The 18778-nt window shown below is 39.5% G+C and overlaps 1 protein-coding gene across 5 annotated transcripts in view; it reads left to right on the top strand.

The window, feature by feature from the left end:
* ARL13B (ARF like GTPase 13B) overlaps nucleotides 1-18778 on the top strand; it is a 49294-nt gene that overhangs the window by 26077 nt on the left and 4439 nt on the right. For 3 of the 5 annotated variants that reach the window (XM_014059176.2, XM_014059177.2, XM_087721462.1), the window contains exons 6-10: nucleotides 6160-6362; nucleotides 10071-10185; nucleotides 14426-14681; nucleotides 15285-15401; nucleotides 16436-16504. In XM_014059176.2, coding sequence (XP_013914651.2) covers nucleotides 6160-6362; nucleotides 10071-10185; nucleotides 14426-14681; nucleotides 15285-15401; nucleotides 16436-16504 — 760 coding nt within the window. Of the gene's footprint in view, nucleotides 1-6159; nucleotides 6363-10070; nucleotides 10186-14425; nucleotides 14682-15284; nucleotides 15402-16435; nucleotides 16505-17800; nucleotides 17845-18778 lie in introns of all 5 variants that reach the window. The other 2 variants (XM_014059179.2, XM_087721463.1) reach the window with 1 other exon arrangement.

The following is an 18778-nucleotide window of genomic DNA, read 5'->3' on the forward strand; positions in this document are numbered from 1 at the left end:
CCAAGGGATAGCTGAAGGCATTAAGCGCAAGGGCTCTCGCAAGGGCAAGGCCCCAAAGGAGAAACACAAACCTAGGGCCTCCACCTCTAAGGAGCCTGTATCCTCCTCCCCATCTTCAAGCCCCTCTCACTCTGGGTTATCAAGTTCTGAGCAGGAAGAAGGGGAGATTTTCGCCCTTTCTGAAGACGAAAACCCCACCTCTGACAAGCCAAAATTCTCTGGCCTGTTTCAACCGTCATTATTCAAGTCTATCTTGCACAAAGCCATGACGGCCACAGAGTTAGGCCCCACTTCCAGACCTGAGGCCTCTCAGGCTTCCACTTCCAAGGATCTTAAGCATGGGTTGTTCAAAGAGACAGTAGAAACCCCCGAGGTTATTCCTGTGCCAGACCTATTTATGGACGCGGTACAGCGCCAGTGGCTACAGCCAGGCACCCTGACCAACCCCAGTGGGGGGGATAGAACTCTATATGCAGTAGAAGATAAAATGGAGGAAATCCTCAAATTCCCAGAAGTAGATGCCCCAGTCGTGTCTCTGACTTCCAATTCCAACCTGCCAGCTGAGCTCCTAGAGGGACTTAAGGCAGAAGATAAGAGGTCAGAAAAGGCATGTCAGAAAACACACATGGCGTCTGCCTGGGCCATCAAGGCATCCACCTCTGCCTCCTTTTTTATTAGGGCCACCCTATTCTGGCTGCGCCAACTCAGGTCCAGACCCCCGCCCAGGAAATCTAGGTGGCGCCATGAGCTAACCAAGATTATTACCACTGTCGAGTATTCGGCGGATGCCACCTTGACAGCAGCAAAATTCTCTTCCAGAGCTCTAGCTTCCAATATCACCTCCCGCCGCCTCCTATGGCTCAGGCACTGGCAGGCCGAAATGAAGGCTAAATGGAAGCTGGCATCGGCCCCATTTAAAGGGGGCTTTCTGTTTGGAGAGGCCCTGGACAAGTTTGTCACCGAAACCAAGGACAAACGCAAGATCCTTCCGGCAACCTTTAAAAGGGGTGACCGGAAAGGGGCGGGGTCCTTTCGTAAGAGACCCTACAGGAGCCAGGAAACAGGGCAATCTTCTCACCCTTCCTCCTATCAGAGGCCCTTTCAGGCAGGGGGGGATAGGCACCAAGACAGATCCTTCGGGGCTCGTGCCAACCAATCCCAGTCTTCCTTTCGGAGACCATTCCGAGGAGGAGGAAACAACAGTGGTGGATCCCGGCCCTTTCGTAAGGGAAAGTGACGGTCACAGGGATCCCCCCATCGGGGGTCGGCTACGGCTGTATGCCGACAGGTGGGAGGAGATAACATCGGACAAGTGGGTCCTCAACACCATTCGCAAGGGCCTTCTCCTGGACTTCCTATCCTTTCCCCAAAGAAAGTTTATCCGCTGTCCTACCCCCAGGAACCCAGAAAAGAGGGAACGCATGAGGGCAGAAATCTGCCATCTCCTAGAGATAGAGGCGATAGAGCCAGTCCCCAGGGATCAGCAGGGGAGGGGCTTCTATTCGATCCTCTTCCTAGTGCCCAAAAGTTCAGGGGGGTGGAGGGCCATCTTGGACCTCAAGAGCCTAAATCAGCATCTGGCTTACAAGAGGTTCAAGATGCAGTCACTCCACTCCATCCTGGGCTGTGTGAGGGAGGGGGACCTATTGACATCAATAGATCTCAAAGAGGCCTACCTGCATGTCCCCATCCATGTGGCCCACAGGCGGTTCCTGAGGTTCTACGCGGAAGGGAAGCATTTCCAGTACAGGGCTCTTCCCTTCGGGCTATCATCTGCACCCAGAACATTCACCAAAATTCTGGCAGTGCTAGCGGCTCATCTCCACAACCATCCGGTTCGTCTGGAATGTTATTTAGATGACATAATCATTCACTCTCTCACCACCAAGCAGGCACACCGCGATGTTTCTCTAACTGTGCAGACCCTGCAGTACCATGGCTTCTCTGTCAACATGGAGAAGAGCCAGTTCCGACCATCCACCTGTATACAGCACCTGGGTGCGGTCATCAACTCCACCTCCTGCCAGGTATTTCTTTCGCCAGACCGGCTGTCGAACCTGAGACGCAGAGTGAAGCACTGCAGCCTTGCCAGGTCGGTACCCATCATTCAGCTGTCCCAGCTCCTAGGGATAATGATCTCGTGCCTGGGGGTGGTTCCCTGGGCTCGCCTTCACGCCAGGGAGCTGCAGTGGTTTCTGCTGCCAGTGCAGAGGGCCAGGAACAGCAACTCACTCAGGCGGGTTCGGCTCCCACGAAAGGTGATCCGGTCTCTGGCATGGTGGAGGTCCAAGGCAGTCAGGAAGGGCTGCCTGTTCAAGGAGCCGGAGAGACTAGTTGTCACCACGGATGCCAGCCTCCTGGGGTGGGGCGCCCACTGTCAGGGCCACCTAGCCCAAGGCCGATGGACTCAGAGGGAGGCCTCCCACAGCATCAATTGGCTGGAACTGAGGGCAGCTCGCCTAGCGCTGAGAAAGTTCGCATCTCTAGTAAGAGGGGCTCATGTACTGTTGATGACAGACAATGTGGCGACAAAAGCGCACATAAACCGGCAAGGGGGCACTCGATCAAGGGCCCTCATGCTCGAGGCAGAACCGCTGGGCAGGTGGGCGGAACGTCATCTGGCTTCTCTCAGTGCAGATCACATCTCCGGCGTAAGCAACCGGGAAGCAGACTGGCTGAGCCGCCAACGCATCGACCACTCGGAGTGGCGCCTGCACCCGGACCTGTTCCAGCAGATCGTGAGGAGGTTCGGCAAGCCACAGGTAGACCTGTTTGCCACACACAACAACACACAGCTCCCACGCTTCTTCAGTCGCTACCACTCGCCCCAGGCGGAGGGAACAAATGCTCTGAGGTCAGCGTGGCCTCAGGGACTTCTGTATGCCTTCCCTCCACTTCCGCTCATCCCTCAAGTGGTGAACAAGCTCCTGACCGAAAAGGCAGACCTCATTCTGGTGGCTTCCTTCTGGCCCAGAAGGCCCTGGTACGCAGACCTGGTCAGCCTCTCAGTTCAAAGACCTTGGAGAATCCCCCGGGACAAGATTGCCCTCAGCCAGGGGGCCATCACCCATCCGGAGCCCCAGTGGCTGCAGCTAGCCGTTTGGCACTTGAAGGGGAGCTCCTGAGAAAGCAAAAATTCTCTGACCAGGTCATTCGAACAATCCAAGCGTCCAGGAAGCCCTCTACGACTAGAATCTACGATGCCACCTGGGCCGCCTTCTCACGGTGGTGCAAGACTAGGAACATAGAGGCCTCCTCAGCCTCGATCCCCCAGACCCTAGACTTTTTGCAAGAGGGTCTGGATAAGGGCCTTGCAGTCAGCACCCTCAGACGCCAGGTTGCAGCGTTGTCTACCATCCTGGCAAAGGGCTCCTCTCGCTCGCTGAGTCAGCTTCCCCAGATCAAGAGCTTTCTCAAGGGAGCAGCGAACATCAGCCCTCCAACTGTTCACCGGTATCCGTCATGGGATCTTCCATTTGTGCTTAAGGCCCTGACCAAAGCCCCATTTGAGCCTTTGAAAAAGACCAGTCTGCGCTACCTCACCATCAAAACCGCTTTCCTGGTGGCCATTACATCCGCTCGCAGGGTAGCCGAGCTTGCTGCGCTCTCTGTCAGGGAGGATTTGTGCGTAGTTCACCCGGACAGAGTAATATTGAGACTTGATCCGTCATTTGCTCCGAAAATTAACTCCCTGTTTCACAGGACTCAAGAACTTATTTTGCCCAACTTCTGTCCCCATCCTTCTCACCCTAAGGAGCGTGAGTGGCACAAGCTGGACGTGAGACGGGCCGTGCGCACGTATGTAAAGAGAACAAAGGACTACCGCCGGTCAGAGGCTTTCTTTGTCTCCTTCCTCCCTGCGTCCCTGGGCCGCAAGGTCTCCTCTCACACTGTGGGACGTTGGCTACGTGCTTGCATCAAACTGGCATATGAGCACCAGGGCAAGACGGCTCCGAGAAGAATCACCGCTCACTCCACCAGGAGCGCTGCAACGTCTGCAGCCTGGGCAACCCAGGCCTCTATCCTAGACATTTGTAGAGCGGCCACCTGGGCTTCCCCCACGGCCTTTATTAGAAACTATAAGATTGACACCTTTGCCTCAGCCGAAGCCTCCTTTGGCAGAAGAGTATTACAAAGAGTGGCTGAAATGCCAGAGGCTTCGGCGCTTCCCCACCCTGGGACTCAATAGCTTGGGCATGTCCCAGCATTTGGGCTCTCTGAGCAGTGCACTGGAGAAAGACCGTTGGCTTACCTGAACGGTCGTTCTCGGGGCACTGCGAAGAGAGCCCAAACCCACCCGGGTGTTTGTATTTGAACGATGTGGCTGTATTGACTGTAATTGATTACAGGACGGTTCCTTCGTTTTCGAATTGAGCATGTGCAGGCAAAGGGAGGCGTGGTCAAGAAAAACATCACTCAGTCCAAGGGCAGATAGGCTGTGTTAACCCAGCATTTGGGCTCTCTTCGCAGTGCCCCGAGAACGACCGTTCAGGTAAGCCAACGGTCTTTCCCATTGATTTTGCTTGTCAGAAGGTCACAAAAGATTATCACATGACCCCGGGATACTGCAACCATCATAAATATGAAGCAGTTGTCAAGCATCTGAATTTTGATCACATGACCATGGGGATGCTGCAACAGTCGTAGATGTGAAAAATGGTCATAACTCACTTTTTTCAGTACCATTGTAACTTCAAACAGTCAGTAAATGAACTGTTGTAAATCGAGGACTACCTGTACAATGAAGACATGATACATTGATGGGAAGGAAGATTGTTTTTGACTGGCATGCCAACATTCTCCATACAAATTTTTCCTTCCCCATATGAATGTTTTCTATAAACATCGAATGTCATTTCACTTGTGTTGAAATTATAGGTGTAGGGCTGTCAGGCACAACTGAATTTAACAGTGCAAGGCCTCCCAAATATCCCTTGAACCTATGATTGGTTTCTCTGAAGGTCTTCTTTCCATATGGTATTCTTGAAAGATGCAGATGTTGATTATACTGTCTTGTCAGTAGTGGTATATGGGATTGATAGAATACAGTTATATTAATTGTTTTGTTTTTCATATTACATTAATAATTTTAAGCTGGCGTTTCTGAAAATGGTGCAGGCTTTCTGAAAATAGAGCAGTATGTAAATTGAAGTATTAACTTGAGCTGCTTCAACAGTTGAAATAGATAATATTTGAATGAATGAATGAATGAATAATTTAAAAAATAAATTACAGATTGTGGTTATTTTCAAAGTTTGTTTTATTATAGAATTGGATTTACAGATACATTCAGTTTAATAAATGATATTGTAATTTGTTCTTGTTTCAGTTTATTTATGTAACTTACAATATTCATTTCAGTTTTAAATATACGTTTTATTCACTTAGATTAATATTAAAACTAAGTGAGTTACGGTGGCAGAAAGAATGCTGCTAAAAACCAAGGAAGAATCAGAATGCTCAAGAACACATTTAATATACTTTCTGTTTTTTATTATTGTAAAGTACCAATGTTGCACTTTTATTGAATCTGGAAGTAATGAAACACAATAGATAAAGCTTCTGTCTGTCTGTCTGTCTGTCTGTCTGTCTATCTATCTATAGAAGATATATATGTGTGTGGATAGGGAGACTTATGGAGATAAAAAGTAGATACTCTACCTAGTTTAAAGGATACAGGATGCTAAATATCTGTTGAAGGTGGGCCAAGAAGGAATAGAATGAAATAACCAAAAGGAAGATTTTAAATTATTGTAGAAATGAAATAAAACAGGATAACAAAGGTTTCAGAGACAAGCTACTGCAGAGTGCAATGTTTTGTGGAAGAATATTTGTTTCATTCTTGGGAAATAAATTTTGACTTCTTAAAAAGTTAGAATTTGAAGACAAGAAATTCTTGTGGTAATTCATTGGGAGCAGAAATAGTTTTTGAAAAGTAATTTCCAGAGCATATAGACAAACCTAAATCTATATCTCTTGGAAAGCTGTGCATTAAGAGGTGAGATGGAATAATTGGATGGATCAAAATATGAACAAGTTATCATTGACAAGTATGCTGCACAGTCGTTTTCAGAAATTGTCAGTGGGTCTATAACTTATTGTTCAATTTCATATTGCTATAACAATATGAGGTAGTGCTGATTTTTCCGTTGGTTATAGGAGCCTTGTTCTGCTATTGTGGGCTATGGAAGAAAAATCGACAAATCGATAAAGAAAGGTTTACTTTGGCTGTTGCACACTATAGCAAAAGATTTTGATGCCTTACATGAAAGAATTCAGAAAGACATCACAGAACAAAAAGTCATTGAAGAGCAAGAGAAACGAGAGCGAGCAGAAAGAGTGAAGAAGATAAGGAAAGAAAGGTAGGTAGAGTAAGCCATTTATGTGAAACATTTTATAGTACATTACAGATTGGATTTCAAGGTATTGTACAGCAAAGACCAGAATATGTAGATCTAACATGTAATACACTCAGTAATTGTGTTTTCATATCAGACATGATATGACATAGTCAAAGGTGTTAATAGTGATAATCTAAGAATGATATTTCCAATCTGACCATTGTTTATTCAAGACAAGCAATAAAGTCTAGAATCATACAGGTGCTCATCATATTTATTGAATTCTAAGGCAGTTTTGTCCTTGATAAGAAATTATGGGCTTTAACACCCTACTTTGTGCCTGGTTGGGGAAAGTTCATTTAGATGCTCTGAAGGATTTGCAAAAGTGGGTACTACTTCAGACTGGTGGAACAGAAAATGCATTTTCCCTATAGTATAATTACTGTACTTAATCTTTATTAGTATTTTCTCATTTTATGCTAACTTTGGGCAATGTGTCCCAGATTCTGAGAGAGTCATAGTATCAGTGTTCCAAATATCAACTAAAATAAAATCAGAGTCCAAGGCAAAGTATTGCTCAAAGTTCCAATTTATTAAGAGAGCCATGTTGGCACATTTGGGGGGAAATCCGAATCTGAGCTTCCTGGTTTTCCTCCACCCAGTTGAAAGTTCATGCTCTTGCCCCCATACCCACGTCCATTACATGGTCCAATCTTCTACTGCCATGCTGGCAGTTCCACCCATCCAGTTCGGTTAGGTGCAGAGGTGTAGAGACAAAGGATAACCTTGGATTCTAGAAAGGAATTTTATTTTAGCTACATAGCATTTTACTCCGTACCATGCCCCCTCCCAATTTCCCACAATAGAAACAGCATAGTAGAATAATAGAAAGTGTGGCAGGCCAAAGATCCAAAAAGGAATATGGCTGCAGGCCTGACACCTACATGCAGAATTTATCATGATTTGATATCATATTTGAATTATAGCCAAAAAAGAAAGCAACTTATCATCTATACCAGTGATGGCGAACCTTTCTGGCACAGAGTGCCCAAACCAGAAGGTGCACGTGTGCATCAGTGCATGTGTGCCAAAGCGCCGGAAACCCGAAGACCAGCTGGCCAGCGTGCATGCATGTATCGGAAATCCAACGACCAACTGGCTGAGTTGGGGTGACAGACGCGTGCCCACAGAGAAGGCTCTGCGTTTCACCTCTGCTACACGTGCCATAGGTTCGCCATCATGGATGTATACATTCAACTTCTGAAGAAAACAGTGTTTGTTTTTAACAATTTAATACATGTATTAACTTGTTCATTGAATATGGAATTTTAAAAAAAACTAGATCTGCCACTTCTAGCAAGAAGGAAAACTTTTTTTTTTAGTTTTAGTTTTATTAGAATTTGTAGGCCGCCCTTTTCCCTGAGGGGACTCAGGGCGGCTCACATAAAACTGGGAAGGGGGGAACACAAACATCAAGATAGAAGACATATAATAAAATAGTAGGCAACATACATTCATCATTCGGGAGGGGTAACTATCCTTATCCCCAGGCCTGACGGGCGAGCCAGTTCTTCAAGGCTATGCGGAAGGCTTGGACGGTGGAGAGGGTACGAATCTCCACGGGGAGCTCGTTCCAAAGGGCCGGGGCTACTGCTGAGAAGGCCCTCCTCCTTGTGGTTGCCAGCCGACACTGGCTGGCCGATGGGATACGGAGGAGGCCTAGTCTATGGGATCTTATTGGTCGCAGGGAGGTAATTGGCAGAAGGCGGTCTCTCAAGTATCCAGATCCACTGCCATGTAGGGCTTTATGGGTGATTAATAGCACCTTGAAGCGCATCCGGAGATCGACAGGCAGCCAGCGCAGCTCGCGGAGGATGGGTGTTATGCGGGTGAATCGAGGTGCACCCGCGATCACTCGCGCGGCTGCGTTCTGCACTAGCTGAAGCCGCCGGATGCTCTTCAAGGGCAGCCCCATGTAGAGCACATTGCAGTATTCCAGCCTAGAGATCACAAGGGCCCGAGTGACTGTTGTGAGAGCCTCCCGATTCAGGTAGGGTCGCAACTGGCGCACCAGGCGAACCTGGGCGAATGCCCCCCTGGTCACAGCCGTTAGGTGGTGGTCAAATGACAGCTGTGGATCCAGGAGGACTCCCAAGTTGCGAACCCTCTCTGAGGGGTGCAAAGTTTGACCCCCCAGCCTGAGTGTTGGAATATTAGTCAAATCTTTGGGAGGAAAACACAACAGCCACTCGGTCTTTTCTGGGTTGAGCACAAGCTTGTTAACCCTCATCCAGTCCATAACGGCCTCAAGACACCGGCTCATCACATCTGCCGCTTCATTGAGTTGGCACGGGGCGAACTTAATACTTTTTTCTGGCCAGTGGGTAGAATTCTGTTTTTTTTTTCACCCTTTAGCTTTGCTTTTATAAGGAAGTAGTAACTTTCTTTATGCTCCATCTTAAAAGCCAAGAATAACCAATAAAATATAAAACATAAACATTGGGATATATAATTGGAGAGGCTGCAAAAGAAGTATGAAATTATGTAGATGACTCTAGCATCTGACATCAACTACTGTGATGTCAGTAGTTTACTGTGACAAAACAGGTTGATCTTTAAAAGAAAGAATGAGTGGCTTTAGAGTCAGGCTGATATGGACCAGGCCAAGCTAGGGATACCTTAGCAGCTTCTCTCTTTCCAACAAACATGGGCAACTGTGGTGATAATCTTGACCTCTCACAGACACACTGTGGTAATAGCAATGGCAGACACACCTAACAACAGTCAACACCATCAGCAGTTCTCTGACAGGATACATAGAAGCTGGTAAAAGCATGGAAGTGCTCTTATCTCCCTGCTGCAGACCAAGACTAAGTATAATAAATCTGCCCATTGCTAGAATGGTGATAAGAGAACCAAATGTCAGAATTGTCAGTATGTGAGTAGACACATATTCCATAACACAGGAATAAGTAGGACATGAATCATAACAATGGTTTTAATTTCTGACCAAACAAGAACAAATAAAATGGCTTAAAATTTCAGAATTCAAAATTGGACCAGTTTTATTATTCAGATAAATGTAACCTGATAGGGATTTCTTAGTGACTCTTCACTATATTTAAGTTTTCTTTTAGCTAACTAGAAAAATAGTAAGATATGCTTTTAGTCAGCATACCAATGTATGATGGAAATATACCTTATTCCTGAAAAGAATACTCACTAACTTCAACAATTTAAAATTTATAGTCATTTAATTATTTATTTTACATTTACCAAATATTTAGAATTGATAATTCCTTGATATTTCCATCTTTTCAGTTATACATAAATTCATATAATATTTTTTTAAAATATACAAATTCAAGTCAAACTTAATCAGGCAAATAAAACATATTTTTATTATCTTGATATAGGAAATCTGTTTGGTTTATAACCATTTATTTCTGTTGAATTCAGTTTTGATTTTAACCCTTTGCTTTAAGGGCAGAACAGAATATATATTTCAATAAATTTTGAAAGCTAAGTTTTTCTAATAGAAGAATTGTAAACAACGTTTCACATTAATTGTCTTCAGGTCAGTTCTTTCAACTTCATGTCCATCTTTTACAAGTTTATCAATAATTACTGCATTTTGATGTAATGCATATGAACGGTTTTCAAAATGTGTAATATCCTAAGAATTTTTAATTTTAGTTGATTCAAAATATCTTCTTAAAATACCACCAGAGAACAAAAAGAGAGAGAAGAAAATGAACGGGAAGGAAGGAGCATTTTGGATGAAGACGACTCTGAGCCTGTAACTGGAAACCCGTTTCAGGCCATATCAACTATAATCACTAAGGTATTGGAACAATCACCCCCGGAAAATATTTGTGACAAATCAATTCATTGTTCATGAGTGCTTTAGCCAGTATTGTGTGTTTTTGAAACAAATTCAAATTCTTTTATATTTGGCCCTTTTTCCTTTTTTTGTGCTTTCTGGTTATTTCTTTATTTTTCCTTTGTTTTCTGTTTAATTTTTCTTGTTCGTCTTATTTTTGTTATTAATAACTATGTTTGCTTCCCTACTAGACCCTTTTGCTTGATTGATAACTAATTATGATGTATTGGGAAATTTGAACCCATTGCTATATAACATAATATTTTTGATAAGTCTCTATCAAAATTTCTTTTGAGATTCTTCTTATCTGACTATACCAAAGTAATTTGTATTTTTCCAAAACACAGAAGAATTTGTGTTCCTGTTCTGGGATGCATCATGTAAGAGAAGGCTGTGCTAATGTTAGGTTGCTATTTATGTGTAGAAAACCAGAGGGACTTATTTCAGTCCTATGTTAGGACTATTCCTTCTACCTTTGATAAATCATTGAGATTAAGAGCCATTAAACTTTCTGAGCTTCTCTTAGGCAGGTTCAGGCCATTAACTTTGTCAGAAGTGTAACTGGTTTCTATTTCAATAATAGCTTTCTGTTGTCTTTTCTAATACTGGCCTCCTCTAATTGTTTTCTCTAAGTTTTTAAGCTTCCTTTTATTGTGGCTTCCTGTTTCCACAGCTTTTTTTCAACAACTACCTACTTTTTCTATGCTTCCTTAATTCTGTAGGTGGAGAAAAAATGTTCAGCCTTCTCTGAAAATTAGGTGATATTTTTTATCTGGTTTGGATAGGATTGGTAAGAACTATTCTAACACTAAATATTAAATATACATATATAATATGCATGTTTTGTTACATTGCTTAGTGTAAGGTCACTTTTGCTTTAGTTTAGTCTGTTATAGTTGTGTAAGTTGTTTGGACCTTTCCTGTAAAGCTGGATTCTAACCCAGTTGCCAATTCCTGCTTGGGCTTTATAAATGTTGTTCTCTATCATATATTCCAAAAACTCATCTATATTTTTTTCTTTTGTTAATTCAGGGATTTTAATATTTTGAGACCTTTATTATGAGATGAGGAAGGAGATCTTATGAAGAAGAAGATCTTATTCACATTCCTAGAGTAGTTATAACCATAATTATGTACTACTATTATTTCTTTCAGTTACCCCAAATGAATCCTTCTTTCTGATTATTCTTGATCTAGTCTCTCTTGTCTCTGTTTCTGTCCAGCGTCTGTCCTATTCTTAAGAGGTCTTAAGTAACTTAAATACTGCCCCCCCCCAGAACTTTATTCCTCCCATAAGAGGAAAATTCTCAGCACTTTCAATGCCTTCCATATTTTCAGTGGTTTCTTATTTCTGTGCTGCTACCAGATATGAACAGATGTGTTTGGTCCCAAATACTATTAAGGCAAGATTAAATACTTAACTAATTTTTGTGGTGGCAAGACCAATTTTTAAAATTTATTTTATCAATTTACTTTTCTTTTACATTAACTGCTGCCTGCTATATGTGTACACATTTTTGTCTTTTCCTAAGGATCCCTTGCCTGGAGGCAAAAGACACAAAAACAAAAATTATTTCAAAGTTTTCCTAGGATTTTGGTACCTTATTTGCTTTTCTACTGTTACAGCTCTTGAGCTGTTTCTCCTGTAAGGATTCCTTCATCCCTGCCATCCAGTTGTTTAACAACAAGGTCAATCCAAAATCTTTTTTCTAGATTCTACTTGCTATTGCTGGTGTTTCCTACTGAACATATCTATTTCTTTGCTGACCTCTTCTTTCAATGTCTCTCTTGATGTCTTTGATCTCTTAATTCTTTGCCAACATGAATAACACCTCCAACTGCTTATAAGAAATACAAGCAGAACTTCTTTTTCTTCCAATTTGTCCCATATAATGGCAATCAGTTTCCTAAATATTATTAGTAGTCAATAAAGCAAAGAAATAAAAAACCATAAAATAGCATCAGTGAAGCAATATTCACAAAAGATTTGCATTAAATTTGGTACTCTTTTATTTATGAAAGGATGCCAGACTTTTTGCAAGTTCTGCAAGTTGACTTTAGGGGAAAAAAACCTAAGTGAAATAAGTCATTATTGCTATTTCATGCTGGATAACTGAGAAGGCCAAAGATTTTTTTTTAAAAAAACACCCATAAGTATATTTTCCATTTGATTATAGAAAGGCTTTTGATTGTATCGATCACTTCAAGCCATGGAATGTATTTATAAAAATAGGAACACTGGAACATTTTATTTTCCTGATGCAAAATTTATTAAAGGGACAGCAAGCTACATGGCAAAACAGATTGGTTCCAGGCTATCAAAAGCATGTATGCTTTTCCCTTTTAATAAATCTGTGTATATGCAGAGTGTATGTTAAGGCAAACTGGATTTGAAGAATATGAGTGTGTTTTTAAAACTGACTGAAGAAACATCAATAATCTATGTAATGCTCATGGCACTATTCTGATAGCTGAAATATAATATATAATAATTAAACTATGAACAATAAATGAGCCAATAGTCAAGAAATATGTCACAGACTAACACTTGATAGAGTAGCATCAAAAGTCTTGGAAAATATATTTAGATGCCAGGATCTCAGAATCAGAATGGTGCAGGCATTGGTTTTTTTTTTTCCCCTCGTGTCATTGTGTGGAAGTTAAAGTTGGACTTTGAAAAAAGAATCAGAAGAGAAAGTATTGCTGCTTTTCAACGTTAATATTGGGGAAGATTTCTTACAATGTAATGGATAGCCATGAAACCAAACAAATGGATCATAGAATAAAAGTGTTGCTCATTTAAAGCAAAAATGTTCAGACTCAGATTATAATACTTTGGCCAGTTCAGGCAAATGAGCTACTTCTCTGGAGATGTCTATAATGCTGGAAACGGTGAAAGCAAAGAGAAGAGGACAGCTAGCAGTAAGGTAGTTGAAGTCCATTTCAGCAGTGTGGGCAGAACATGGTTGAAAGACCTGAAGGATCAGATTATAGACAATTCTCTTGGAGAAAATCTATTTACGTGATTGTGAAGAGTCACTACAAACTTGATGACACATAATCAGTCAAAAGATATCAATTTTGAAAGATACCAAGTTTTATAATTGGTGTGTTTTTAATTAATTTCTTGTAAAAATAGTCCAGAATATGAAAAAAGCTGCCATGATATCAGAATCAGTATAAGTAATTAAAGGCTTAGTATTCACATGGGGAAAATATTTACTTAATATTTTAAATCTATTATCCATAGCAATATGTCAATAAAATTGCATAGAAATCCATAGGGTCATATAAAGAACTGAACTAAGGCCATTGAAAATATTTTCACAGTAAAATTTCAAATACCTGAAATTCAAAACAATTAAAATGTGAAGTTATATAAGCAGTTTTCTTAGAAGAGCTGAATATTAATTAGAGGCTCCATTATATGAAATTTGAGATTATTTTATATTATTGATTATTTGTTATCCAGTATGAAAGGCTAGTTAAAAACATAAATATACTGTATTTTTTGGACTATAGGACTTACCGGACTATAAGATGCACCTAAATTTACAGGAGGAAAACAAGAAAAAACAAGAAAAAAAGTTTTTGGCCTCTGAACACTCTGCAGTACTCCACACAATGTACTCCACACAAAGACATTTTTGCCAAAAATGGACCCATTTTTAGGCTCCCAAGCCCTCCATGCATCACATTTTCGCCCTTCCCAGCCCCCAGAAACACCCTGCAGGCCAAAAGCAGGAACATTTTTTGGCAAAAATGGAGCATGCAGAGTGCACATGGAGCTCTTGGAGCTCCAAAACACCCATATTAGGTCTATAAGACACATCTAAATTTTCACCCACTTTTTTTAGGAGCGGGAGAAGTTGTGTCTTAACTCTGAAAAATAAAGTAGATCTTAAGCTTGCCATGATTTGTGTGTGTGTGTGTGTGTGTGTGTGTGTGTTTGTTGCATGTCTGCGACGTTATCATGGAAAACATCTTAAGAATCTGAAAGTGCAGTTATAAAAAATATTGATTTAGTGCCTGATCTAAATCCATAATAATGTATAAAAACAGTTTTGTAAATTTAATATTTGAAATGTATTTCAATAATTCTTTTAAAGTATCCTCTGATTTGTTGTTGACATTAACTCCTCCCCAATTAACACTTGATATGCTGCTGTAATAAATTGAATTTTCTTCTATATTTTGTTAGAATGAAAAGAAAATTGAAAAAGAGAAGAAGAGGCAAAGGGAAGAGAATGAAAAAATTGCTATTGGCTTGAAACCTAAAACAAATCAGGAGATAATAGATGTTCAGAGTCTGAACAGTGAGCAATCCAACGAACAGAGACTGATAGAAAACTATAAATCTGCAATAACACAACAAATAGAACACGAAGATGAGAATGACCAGCAGATCTCAGAAAGTCTTGACTCTGGTGATAATGCCACTTTGAATCCAGGAACAGGTAGACTGATAAGAATTTGTAAATGCTGTGTTACCAGCCAATTTCTCTTAGATCTTCATATAGACTGCTTCTGATTTCTCAGAATAATTTAGCAAGAATTGATGAATAGCTTTTCTATTTACTCTGGAAAAAAACAACAGAAAACTATTTAGTATTCTTTCACATTTTTTTTTATTCAAAGGATCTTGAGTGAGAAAGACTGGTGATATTTAATTTTTTACTGTGGTTTGCAGAGGTTAAAATACCTTTATACGATTCCTGTTAGTTTTTCAAAAGTTTATTTCAACATTTGAACTTGGAGAGAGAGGAGAACATAGCTGCTAGGCAACCTTTTTTAAAAGGACAAGGAAAACATGAGCTGTCAAGCAATTGATAGATTTTTTTTAATTAAGTGACAAACTTAAATTCCAGGAGTCTATCATGAATATATAGACGTAACTGAACATTACATAATTAAGTAAGAACTGTGTGCTTATTGCCAAATAAATTTGTGGTATACTTTAATTAAAATCTGTCTTTATGTATGCACAGATGTTTTCTACTTGCAGTTCAAATTCTTTATGTAACATCAATTATTTATTTATTTATTTATATTTGATTTAGAAAACAGTAAAAAGAAAGCAAAGAAACTAAAATTAAAAAGGAATCATCGAGTTGAGCCAGTCAATTCAGAAGAAATTGTTTCCCCACTTCCTACTCCAATTGCAATTCATGCACCAGGTGAGCACAATGTGTATCAGTGTTTAAAAGTTAAGGTCTTGAACACATGAATTATATAACTTCACATGAAGTATTTAAAAAAAAAAGATTTCTAGAGTAAGTATATGACACTGGTAACTATTGTGATGAAATGCCTAGCAGATCTTGGGAACATAAAAAAGGCAGCAAGAGAACTAAGGAGAGTTAAGGGTAATGAAGAAGAAAGTCCAGGAAAAAAGAAAAGCACGAAAAAGATATTTAGAGTAACACTGCCTTAATTATACTATACTATATACTTGTGGGGGAAAGTTATTTTTATGGTTCATGATTCTGTTATATTACCTAATTCACAATAAAGATATTTGCAGATTATGGCTCACAAACTCATAAAACAAGAACTATTTGAATTTCTGGAAATAAATTTATTGCTAATAGAGTAATATTACAGATTCTTGAAAGCTTACTAAATAATTCTCCCACTTAACATACATTGTTAAGGCAGCTTTACTCTGAGTCTTTTTCTCATGCTTTCCTCTATTCCCTGGACTCTTATCTCTTAGAAATGACACTGTTTATTCTCTGCTTAGTTCTGTTCTACCCTTGTGCTCCCAAGGTCTGTTAAATATTCCATCCCAGAAATTTACATGGCACATGAAAAAAGCCTGGCTTATAAAAAGGAATGATATCTTATTCTTCAGTTGAATGAGAGAGAGATAACAAAATTAAAAACTTTTACTTTTATTGCAAACTAAACATTTATTTTGTCTCATTTTATTTTTTGAGGGGGGGCGGGTTATAAAAAATAGTGTCATAAGACCTGTATAGAATATTGCTTTATTTGTTTGTTTATTAAATTTTATGCCTTTATCCGCATCCGAGGAATAAATTTTCAGTATCAGAGTCTTATCCTACGGAAATTAACTTATACCCCAATATGTCTACCATGCTCATCAATAGTAAAAGTTCTGATTTTCTTAGTAGCTTGAGATTTACTTTATCAGAATTGTTTGATTATATAATTGCTGTTTGATATTTTTTCTTTTTCTTTTTGGCAGTTGGATGGGAAACACCAAAAGTTAACAGAATTCGAAAACTTGAGCCCCTTGGTGAAACTCATCATAATGGTAATTTCAGTGGAATTTGTCCTCAGCAACATATATTTTATTTTGCATATTGGCTTAATTTTTTTAATTTTGACTAATTTGATGCTTCTTTAAGAACAATCCATAATTTTCACTCCTTGTTTTTCTCTTTAAACTATATGTAAATGGCATCTAGTTAATTTTATTTCATTCTCTTTGCTTCAGGACAAATATGTTGCTTATTGAGGTGGCCATGTAGTTAGTTGTATATTGCTCAGAGGGAAAAAAAATAGAACACATTAAAGTGCAAAGGACCATATCCATTCTTAACTATTCACCCAAAGAAGGTCTGCTATGAATTGCTATAAAAAGATTTTAAGTAATATTGAAGATCACACTTGAAATAGAAGAAAAATATCTTCTGAACAGACAAGCATTCACAAAATCTTTATTCATTCTCTTCTCAACACCTATAAATATTGAACCTTAAACATAGTTTAATCAATTGCTAAATTTTATAAGGTGCGGCAGAAGGGAGGTAGAATTGTTATGAATTAAATAGGCAAGAAGACACTGTGTGCCTATAGTTACTTATCTGAATATCTAGAAACCATTTGTAAATACAATGCAGTTTTTATTAGCATATGGTTTTCTAAAAATATAATTTTGCTGTTAATCTTATTGATAGTAGGTGAAAAGTTTTAATTCTTTCTTAGTAGATACTGATTTGTAATATTCTCTTTATTGAGGATAAGAATTATTATTAATAAGAATTGTTGAATGATAGAATATATGTCATATATGTATGGTTGGTGTTCATTCTCAGGACCTCTAAAGTGATCTTGAGCAATAACACTGCAAAAGACTAATGCCTGGCATGTTAGCATGTAATATTAAACTAGATCAAGGTTATCCAACTTTCTCTAGCTAAGGGCTATGTTTTACCTTTGAATGGAATACCTAAGGCCATACTTCAAAAAAAAAAAAAGAGGACATGGTTAGACAAAAACTAAATTTTATTTCATCTATGGTTGAATGCATTTAAAATTAGTTAATTAATTACAGTTAATATGGCGAGCCCCATATATTTCATTTTTCCCCTTCTTTCACATTGAAATTTATGAAGTAGCAACTTTTGGAAGAGTTGTATAATGATAACTAAGATGTTCAAGCTTTACTTGCAGCACTATGGCCTCAGAATATACTTCTCTAGATTAGAATTTGTATGGAAAATTTATGTGTGCATAAATCTATATTTTGTACATAAATTGATTTCCTTTGCTATAGACAACCGTATAATTTTCAACAGTTTGTTTAATATCCATATTTCTTTTTAAGGAGTATAAAGAAAAGAAAATGAGAGAAAGGACAAAAAAAAAGAGGTAGGGAGGAGAAGGGCCATGTTTTTGGATTATAATCTTTTTGCTCTTAACTATCGGCCTGATTGTATCTGGGGTTAAAGTTGTCATTTCTTGGACAATAGTTTTCTTAAAAAGTGGGATAAAATTATTCTTACGCAAGAAATACTTCTGATAGCAATAAATCAAGTTTGTGAAGTTGTACAGATGAGATATTTCCTATAAGTTTGATTTTCAACTCGCTCAAAAAATACAATTACTTTCAATTTTGCATGTACTTCTTTCAATTTTTCTCAATATTTCACTTGAAAACATGACAACTTTGAGATGATGAAAGAGATACAGAAAGAGATCTAGAATTTTAGATTTTTAGCTTCCTTGTAATTGAACTTTTCTATAATTTAGGCCTTAAAAAACAAATATACACCCAATTTTATTCTTCCTTGTTAAATATTTTTCTATAGTTTTATTCTTGTTGTTTTTAAATAAAATTATATTTAGGTTTAAATCAGCTACTAAGTGACGTTGCGTTTCTTGAGTAAGAGACCAGTTTCAGTCATCAGTCTTTATAGCAATAGCAATAGCAGTGGACTTATATACCGCTTCATAGGCCTTTCAGGCCTCTCTAAGCGGTTTACAGAGTCAGCATATTGCCCACAACAACAATCTGGGTCCTCATTTTACCCACCTCGGAAGGATGGAAGGCTGAGTCAACCCTGAGCCGGTGAGATTTGAACCACTGAACTGCTGAACTAGCAGTCAGCTGAAGTGGCCTGCAGTACTGCACTCTACCCACTGCGCCACCTCGGCTCTTTAGAAAAAGGAAAGGGAGTTGCGAAATTCTGATCAGGCTGGGCAAAAGGAACAGGGCAGGAAACTATAGTGGAGAAGGAGCACAATGACCCTTACCTCCAGAATCTTAAATATCAGGGAAAATTTAGCAACAGAAGTCACAATT

This window comes from Thamnophis sirtalis, unplaced genomic scaffold (assembly GCF_051295495.1).
Source record: "Thamnophis sirtalis isolate CommonGarterSnake01/CBP01778 unplaced genomic scaffold, rThaSir2_p1.2 scaffold_8, whole genome shotgun sequence".
Classification (NCBI taxonomy): domain Eukaryota; kingdom Metazoa; phylum Chordata; class Lepidosauria; order Squamata; family Natricidae; genus Thamnophis; species Thamnophis sirtalis.